At 51.2% G+C, this 9,265-nt stretch overlaps 1 protein-coding gene across 1 annotated transcript; it reads left to right on the forward strand.

Moving 5' to 3' along the window:
- The first annotated feature begins 5,009 nt into the window (after positions 1-5,009).
- Positions 5,010-7,841, forward strand: LOC116267908 (nucleolin 2-like). The gene is made up of 2 exons (XM_031649836.1): positions 5,010-6,326; positions 7,764-7,841. Exons 1-2 carry the CDS (start codon positions 5,010-5,012, stop codon positions 7,839-7,841), a joined length of 1,395 nt encoding a protein of 464 aa, XP_031505696.1.
- The last annotated feature ends 1,424 nt before the right edge of the window (positions 7,842-9,265 follow it).

Consider the following 9,265-nt stretch of genomic DNA (forward strand, 5'->3'; position numbering starts at 1 on the left):
CTCGACGGCCCTTGGCCTAGACACGACCGCTAATCGACGAGCCTACCTAGGGTATTGGGTGTGGTTTGTTACGTATAGCATGGTTTGTGTGGTTTGATGGTTTGAATTGAGTGAGTTGCGAGAGTACTTTTGTATCGCGCACGCTTGTACGGCCTCACATCCCTCGTAGATTTCTGTAGTAGGTTTTGACTTAGTTAGGTTTTTGGGATTACCCCTACTTGTTCATCACGTCCTATTGGGTTTGCGCCGGGGTCCTGTCCGGCCGGGTAGTTCCTTGTATAATTTGTTTAGGATTTTGGTCTAGATTCCTCGACGCGATCTTGGCAGTAGGACCTCGACTCCTTGGGTCGGCCCGTTGGGGTCGGGAACCCCACAATTGTTAGGATCCCGACCCCAACGGGCCGACCCAAGGAGCCGAGTCCTACTGCCAAGATCGCCTCGAGGAATCTAGACCAAAAACCTATACAAATAATACAAGGAACTACCCGGCCGGACATGACCCCGGCACAAACCCAATAGGACGTGAATACACGAAAGGGTAATCCCAAAAACCTATCTAAAGTCAAACCTACTACAGAAAACTACTAGGGATGTGAGGCCGTACAACCGTGTGCGATACAGAAATGCTCTCGCAACTCACTCAAGATCAAACCATACAAGCCACACAAACCATAACTATGCGTAACAAACCACACCCAATACCCTAGGTAGGCTCGTCGATTAGCGGTCGTGTCTAGGCCAAGGGCCGTCGAGGTACCGCTGGAACCAACCAAGGCCGAAGCCGGGCTCAAGCAAATACGAAAGCAAATGCACCCGACCCGCGAAACTACAAGGGAGTGAGAGGGCGTTACCGGCCAAGCTAATATTGGCTTTCAGCAAGAAGGCCACGAGGTGAATCCCCAACCTCGGGCAATGCAGCAACAAACGAGGAGGACTCCGGTTGAGGTCGGCAGCGAACTGGATCTCGCGATGAAGTGGACGCTACACCGGAAGTCTTCAAATGGCCGGCTAGGGACGCCGGACGAGTTGCTGGAATACGGCCCTCCTGGCCGTGAGCAAGGGACAGCAGCAAGTCACAAGCTACTGCTGGAAGAGGCCCGCCTGGCCGTGAAGGGAGCGCGGCAGCAAGGGGTGTGCCGAAGCTGGAAGGGTCCCGCTGTGCGTGGGGATGACCTTCGGAAGGGCTGGGTTCGGTATAGAACCGGGAGAGCCTAACTACGGGAAGGAGGAGAGCTCGGTCTAGAGCTCGGGCAGACCTAGCTACGAGGGAGGTCCGGCTATGGATGGCTGGCTAGGTCGTGGCTTAGGTGAGCTAAGTCAAGGCTTAGGGACAGCTGGGACAAGGTGGACTAAGGACTGGCTTAGGTTCAGATGCGGCTGGGTTGACTTGAATCAAGTCAAGACGCTAAGGAATGAAGAAGGTGCGGAAGAGAGGTGGCGGCTTGGGTGTAGCCGTGCAAGAGGTGGTCCGAATCACTTAGGCAGCGTTGACCTTGGCTGCCTTAGGACCTAGGGCTACTTTCCAGAATAAGAGGAAAGGAGGCTCAAGGACGCGGGTTACCAAAATGGGATAAGTCGACTTAGGGGGGTTGACTAGGTTGGCGCGTGAAGGCTTACTCAAAGCGAAGTAAGGCTTGGCGCGGTTGGGACTAACCTAAGGCGACGGAATGGTGGACTCGGCTAAGACTTTCCTAGCTGGTGAGGGTTGACTTGGCTGGTCAAGGGTTCCTAAGGGGAGTGAAACCAGGTGGCGGTTTCCTAACTAAGAAAGAGGGAGATGAGAAGGACGCCAATTGCCAAAGGCACGGGTTGGCGTGGAGATTTCCTTCCTTAGAGTGAGGAGGGAAGGGGGCGCCCAATTCCAAAATGAATTGAGAGCTAAGAGAGTTGCTAGAGAGAGACTAGCAAATTAGGAAATGATTCCAATCTCCTTCCTAATGAATAAGGAGGGAATTGGCTCGGCTTGCTCCCTAAATTCGTGAGTAGGGAGAGGCACGTGGCCTTTGCCAAAAAAAGTAAGTCTTCAACGTTATTGCTCGAGTTCTCTTTCTCTTCTTCTCAACGGACTCAAAGGGGACGAGCAAGGCAAAATGGAAAGATGGGGCTAAGGGGTCACGCTGGATAATACTAAAGTTAAGAGCATGAGGTGGCAAGGGGAGAAATCCATGCGAGAGGGACTAAAGACGGTGGAGGAAAAGAAAGGGGAAAGTGCGATAACAAGGTTGACTCCAACGTTGACAAGTGTAAACCGTGGGACCTACAAGGAATTGGTTAACGAGGTGGAAGGAAGAAGCTGGCTCGGTTCAGGTGGGGTCAAGAGGGGTAAGCACGAGGTGGCAAGGAGCTAAGGTAAGATACCAAAAATGGAGGAGACGAGCTGGGGCAAGGAGGAGGTGGCACTCTCGTGTGACTTCCCTTCCAAGTTGGGAAACCGCGTGAGGATGCTAAGGGATGCGGTAAGGCTTGACGAGGGAAGGGAGACCTCGTGTGGGCCAAGGGCAAGGGTGGGCTCTATAGGTGGCAGATGGAGAGGGACTGGGCTGGCGTGATGTTAGGGATATGATTTGGGGAGTAGGAGGTGGCACCCTCTCACGACTTCTCCAAAATGGAAACACGTGTGAGAGTCAACAAAAACGGTAGAGTGGCTGTACGAGGGAAAAGGGAAAGACGTGTGGGGCAGGCTGCTCGACAAGGAGGGAGGGGCCAGCTGGTGAGGTGGCAGGATGGGTAAGCTAGGATTAGGACACGTGGCGACACCAAGGGTGAAGATTAAAGGCTGGACTCGGTTGACTAAAAACAAGGCAACGAAGTTGGAAAGGGGATTGCGGCAAGGGGGAATCTTCCGGATTTGGTGGATTACGATGGGCTATGGATTGATTCTCGGCTGGGACGAGATCAGCCAAAAGGGACAGGTGGCTAGGTAAATCTGGGAGGCTAAGGGGATGGCTGACATGTGGTATAGGCAAGGGCTGAGATTAAACACAAAAGAGAAGGAATAGGACTTACCAAATGAAGACCGGCGGCCAAGGAAACGCGTGAAGCACCGGCGGCTAGGGTGTTTTGCCCTAGTGCGCTCCTCCAATGAATGGACCAGAATACCCTTAAGCTGAAATTGAACTTCTCCACGGTCAGGGGCAGATTAGTCCACGCCGGAAATAGGCCAAAGTCTGGCCGGAATCAACAGAAATTCCACCGGAGTTGCAGAATTCAGGCTGAGGCTAGAATACGCGATTAATCAACTGGATGAAGCTCGTTTTTCACTATTTGATTCCTCTTGATGGGCGTCTTCTTCTTTGTATTCTTTTCTTTATTTTGACGCCGTTTGATGCACCTTGCAAGCCCTTTTTGCTTGCTGGATTTGTGCATCCGTTTTGCTCAAAAACGGAGGCAACCAAAGAGGCCCTTTTTTGAGGACGCTCGTGGGGAGCCTTCGTGCGTAGCGTGAGGGGAAGAACTTCAAGAATGCCAAGGAGTTCTTGAGACGCGTAAGCAAGGGTTTAATTCTGTTTCAGCCGCGGGATGAGAGCTCAATCTCACGGGTGTACACCGAGGGATTGAAATCCACCTTCTAGCCGAACTCAAGATCAAAACCGAGCAACGTGTTGCTCACCAACTTTTCTTGTTTTCTCTTCGTACTAACCTTTTTCTCTTGCGCTACTTTGATGTCTTTTGCTGCTGCTACCAGGTCGCCCAAGTTGCTGCAGCCTTCCCGGGATGAAGACAGCCTCACAACCTTCTTTGTGTTTGAGAAGGAAGGCACCGTGCTTCAACAAAATGCTCGTGGGGTATTCTTCGTGGTCCGTTGGAGACGCCGCGCGCCGGAGCTTGCTGCTATCCCTAGGCCGTGATCCTTAGGTCGAGGGGGAGAGGAAGAAACCAGAAAACAAGGTCGAGTGGAAGAGGGAGACCTTCGGTTGACAAGAGGGTAAAGGGATGCCGTCCTTCACCTAAGGGGCTGGAATGAAGAGGACGCCATGGAGGATGACGCTAGGGCATGGAGATCCTTGAGGACGAGTGGTGGAAGAAGACGTTGCGCCATGGGTGAGGAGGGACGCCATGGAGAGAAGGGAGACCACCGCGGGAGAGGGGTGAGCCAAGGGGAGTACGAGAGAGAGAAAGGGCATTCCGCCCAACACAATTCCTCAATTCATTTTCATTATTCAAAAGCATACTGATTACATGAAATCAAAGACTTAAATAACTTCCTAATCAACTCGGTTCACATTCCGAACCGGTTCACTAAAGAAACAAATCAAAAACGGACTCAAATGGATCCAAAAACGGAACTCAAATGAAATCCAAAAACGGAGCTCCATGGGATCCAAAAACGGAACTCAATGGGGTCCAAAAACGGAACTCCATGGTATCCAAAAACGAGCTCCAAAAAATCAATCCTAATGGACGCTATTCGTCCAAATAAAATGGTCCGTGGATCATTTGGATCCACTTGCTTGGGCGCATGGTTGAGCTTGGACCGGCTCAACCCCCTTTTGCCTAGGTTCGACCTAGACTACCTCGTGTGAACTTGGGTTAGGACTCGACTATAGGTTAGACCATTCAAGTACGGGAGAGTCCTAAAAAACGGATCAAAGCCACCTTGAGGTTTAATCTAATTTCGCTCACGCTTGGCCGTTGTTGCTCCGCCCGCTCCGCCCTCTGCAAGAACTCCAAGCTGTAAGTATTCCTCTGAAGCTGGCCTAGATACCTTGCTGGACTCACGTCCAGCCCTTACGAGCCTAGTCGGACCCGGCTTGGTCCTTGGTTCAGCCCTTACAAGCTGGCTGGATTTTCTGCTCGTCTAGTAGAGCAGAAATGGACATACTCCTTAGCACCTACGAGAATGGCGTTTGTATTCGTGAATATACGTTGATCCATGGACATACTAGGGATCAAGCTCCAAAGTGGACTTATGTCCAAGTCGGCAGTAATCCGAGTGTGACTTGATACTCCGACACCCTAGCATAAAAGGGCGTCACCTTGAGTTGGCCATACATAAGGACACCCAAGAAATGTGGATAGCCAAAATCACTTACACGGGTAGACTTATTGTGGCTGGATACGAAGTAGAACATCGAGATTGGGCGCCAATCTATCATGGAGAAGTTATCCAAGTGGGGTTCTCAAAATTCCGCTTAGTGCTAGAAGAAAGACTCTCCCCCATGACCGAGAAGCAAAAAGAATATCATTATGAGTCCAGCGGCGAAGATGAGCAGAATGACCAAAGCACAAGGTCTCTTACGTGGGACGAAGTGCTCAACAAGATGAACGCCATGCTCGCCAGGATGGATCACAGAGAGGCGATCAGAAACAAGAAAATAGCCAGCGATAATAGACGGACTGAGCTTACTACAGAATCTGAAACTGAATCAGATTCGTCTAGTGAGGATGAAAAGTCCTCCCCTTCTCCAAAGACGCCTAAGAAAATAGTGCCAAAAGAGTACGAATTAGAAAGCGAAGAAGAGACTTCGTCTGAAACCGAAGATGATAGTAGCACGGATTCTTCAAGCGATGAAGAGATAGAAGTGCCAAGTCGGGAGTGTGCCAATATCGGCGCCCTCAAGCCTTCAGAACGTGCAAGGACTGAAATTTCAGAAAAAGGGATACTTGGAGCCCCTCCTAGCGTTATCCCTAGTAGCAGCACGAGTATCACGTCTAAGGATACTAAAGGCATACTTGGCCCAGCCAAGACAATCAGTGCTATACGGCCTTTGGAATGGGTTCAACCTAGAGCATCAAGTGGGAACCAAAGGCCCAACCATCAGAACGAGTCGGTCAGACGGACAGACACAAAGAACTCCAATGGCATTTACGAAGGACTACTTCCCTTACCTGAACCTTCCAAGACGACAGAACAAGAGAAATTAAGGGAAACTAATAGTACGTGTCCAAACTCAAACGAAGAGTGCTCATCTAGCCTAACACAAGCTGATAGTAGGGCGACACCTCTTGAAGAACTAACGCCTGAGGCAAGTCCTAAAGTGACGCCGATGCAAAGCAAAGAAGAAATCTTCACCCTAGCGTCACCTTTTAGATGGGCAGATGAGCCATGGAATCAAGAAACCCGTGAGCAAACAAAGATAGAAACAATGGGGCAGCGAGCCACGGGCAGCAAAGGGTTGTTACCACCTCCTAGCATCCTTATGAACCAACCTAAGGAGGGTGGTATGGATCACGAGTTCTTTGAGTCTCCCAAAAGTGCACGTATGAAACTCCAACAAGGGGCGACTCAAGAATTGGCAAGTCAAAACGCCAAAGTAGTTAGAGCCCAGTCCAGCAAGGCAGCTAGGCCAGTCACAGAGGAATACTTACAGCTTGGAGTTCTTGCAGTGGGAGGAGCGGGCGGAGCAACAACGGCCAAGCGTGAGCGAAATTGGATTAAACCTCAAGGTGGCTTTGATCCGTTTTTAGGACTTTCCCGAACTTGAACGGTCTAACCTATAGTCGAGTCCTAATCCGAGTTCGCACGAGGTAGTCTAGGTCGAACCTAGGCAAAAGGGGGTTGAGCCGGTCCAAGCTCAACCATGCGCCCAAGCAAGTGGATCCAAATGATCCACGGACCATTTTATTTGGACGAATAGCGTCCATTAGGATTGAGTTATTGGAGCTCGTTTTTGGACCCCATGGAGTTCCGTTTTTGGACCCCATTGAGTTCCGTTTTTGGATCCCATGGAGCTCCGTTTTTGGATTTCATTTGAGTTCCGTTTTTGGATCCATTTGAGTCCGTTTTTGATTTGTTTCTTTAGTGAACCGGTTCGGAATGTGAGCCGAGTTGCTTAGGCTATTATTTAAGTCATTGAATTCATGTAAATGTTATGCTTTTGAATAAGGAAAATGAATTGAGGAATTGTGTTGGGCGGAATGCCCTTTCTCTCTCTCGTACTCCCCTTGGCTCACCCCTCTCCCGCGGTGGTCTCCCTTCTCTCCTTGGCGTCCCTCCTCATCCATGGCGCAGCCTCTTCTCCTCCACTCGTCCTCAAGGTATCTCCCTAGCCTAGCGTCATCTCTCTTGGCGTCATCTACCTTTCAAATCCCAAGGTGAAGATCTGCATCGTCTTCAGCCCTCTTGTCAACCGAAGGTCTCCCTCTTCCACTCGTCCTTGTTTTCTGGTTTCTTCCTCTTCCCCTCGACCTAAGGATCACGGCCTAAGGATAGCAGCAAGCTCCGGCGCGCGGCGTCTCCAACGGACCACGAAGAATACCCCACGAGCATTTTGTTGAAGCACGGTGCCTTCCTTCTCAAACACAAAGAAGGTTGTGAGGCTGTCTTCATCCCGGGAAGGCTGCAGCAACTTGGGCAACCTGGTAGCAGCAGCAAAAGACATCAAAATAGCGAGAGAAAAAGGTTAGTACGTAGAGAAAACAAGAAGAGTTGGTGAGCAACACGTTGCTCGGATTTGATATTGTATTCGGCTAAAAGGTGGATTTCATTCCCTCGGTGCACACCCGAGAGTTTGAGCTCTCATCCCACGGCAGAAAACAGCACCAAATTCCAGCTTACGCGTCTCAAGAACTCCTTGGCATTCTTGAAGTTCTTCCCCTCACGCTATGCACGAAGGTTCCCAAAGAGCGTCCTCACAAGAGCGCTTTGTTTGCCTCCGTTTTTGAGCAAAACGGATGCACAAATCCAGCAAGCAAAAAGGGCTTGCAAAGTGCATCAAAAGGCGTCAAAACAAAGAAAAGATTACAAAGAAGAAGACGCCCCATCAAGAGGAATCAAATAGTGGAAAACGAGCTTCATCCGGTTGATTAATCGCATGTTTTAGGCTAGGCCTGAATTCAGCAAATCCGGTGAACTTTCTGTTGATTCCGGCCAGCTTTTGGCTAATTCCGGTGTGGACTAATCTGCCCCTGATCGTGGAAAAGCTTAGTTACAAATCAAGGGTATTCTGGTCCTTGTTTGGAGGAGCGCACTAGGGCGTTCAACCCAGGCCGCCGGTGCTAGCTCGCACCTCCCTTGGCCGCCGGTCTTCATTTGGTAAGTGGCGTCCTCACATCTCCCTCTTTCTTAGTTAGGAAGTCGCCACCTGGCCTCACAACACCCCTTAGGAGCCCACGACCCACTCGTGTCAATCTTCACTAGTTAGGTAAGCCAGCACCGTATCCTCCCTTGCTCTCCTCTAGTCAAGCCTTGACGCATCACTCCCTAGTTAACCTCTCTAGGTCGACCTCACCTACTTGGGCAACCTAATCCCCTTGAGCCTCCTTTCCTCTTATTTGGGAAAGTAGCCTAGGTCCTAAGGCAGCCAATGTCAACGCTGCCTAAGTGATTTGGACCCACCTCTTGCACGGCTAGACCCAAGCCGCCACCTCCCTTCCGCACCTTCCTCATTCCTTAGCGTCTTGACTTGATTCAAGTCAACCCAGCCGCATCTGAACCTAAGCCAGTCCTTAGTCCACCTTGTCCCTGCTGACCTTCAGCCTTGACTTAGCTCACCTAAGCCACGACCTAGCCAGCCATCCATAGTCGGACCTCCCTCGTAGCTAGGTCTGCCCAAGCTCTAGACCGAGCTCTTCTCCTTTCCGTAGCTAGATTCTCCCGGGTTCTATACCGAACCCAGCCCTTCCGAAGGTCATCCCCACGCACAGCGGGACCCTTCCAGCTTCGGCCTTTCGCTTGCTGCCGCGCTCCCTTCACGGCCAGGCGGGCCTCTTCCAGCAGTAGCTCGTGACTCGCGGCTGCCTCTTGCTCACGGCCAGGAGGGCCGTAGTCCAGCAACACGCCCGGCGTCCTTAGCCGGCCATTTGAAGACTTCCGGTGTAACTTCCACCTCGTCGCGGGGTCCAGTCCGCTACCTTCCTCATCCGGAATCCTCCTCATTTGTTGCTGCATTGCCCGAGGTCAGGGATTCACCTCGTGGCCACCTTGCTGACAGCCAAGACTAGCTTGGCCGGTAACGCCCTCTCACTCCCTTGTAGTTTCGCGGGTCGGGTGCACTTGCTTTCGTATTTGCTTGAGCCCGGCTTCGGCCTTGGTTGATTCCAGCGGTACCTCGACGGCCCTTGGCCTAGACACGATCGCTAATCAACGAGCCTACCTAGGGTATTGGGTGTGGTTTGTTACGAGTAGTTGTGGTTTATGTGGTTTGATGGTTTGAATTGAGTGAGTTGCGAGAGTACTTTTGTATCGCGCACGCTTGTACGGCCTGACATCCCTCGTAGATTTCTGTAGTAGGTTTTGACTTAGTTAGGTTTTTGGGATTTCCCCTACTTGTTCATCACGTCCTATTGGGTTTGCGCCGGGGTCCTGTCCGGCCGGGTAGTTCCT

This window comes from Nymphaea colorata, unplaced genomic scaffold, assembly GCF_008831285.2.
Source record: "Nymphaea colorata isolate Beijing-Zhang1983 unplaced genomic scaffold, ASM883128v2 scaffold0002, whole genome shotgun sequence".
Taxonomy (NCBI): Eukaryota; Viridiplantae; Streptophyta; class Magnoliopsida; order Nymphaeales; family Nymphaeaceae; genus Nymphaea; species Nymphaea colorata.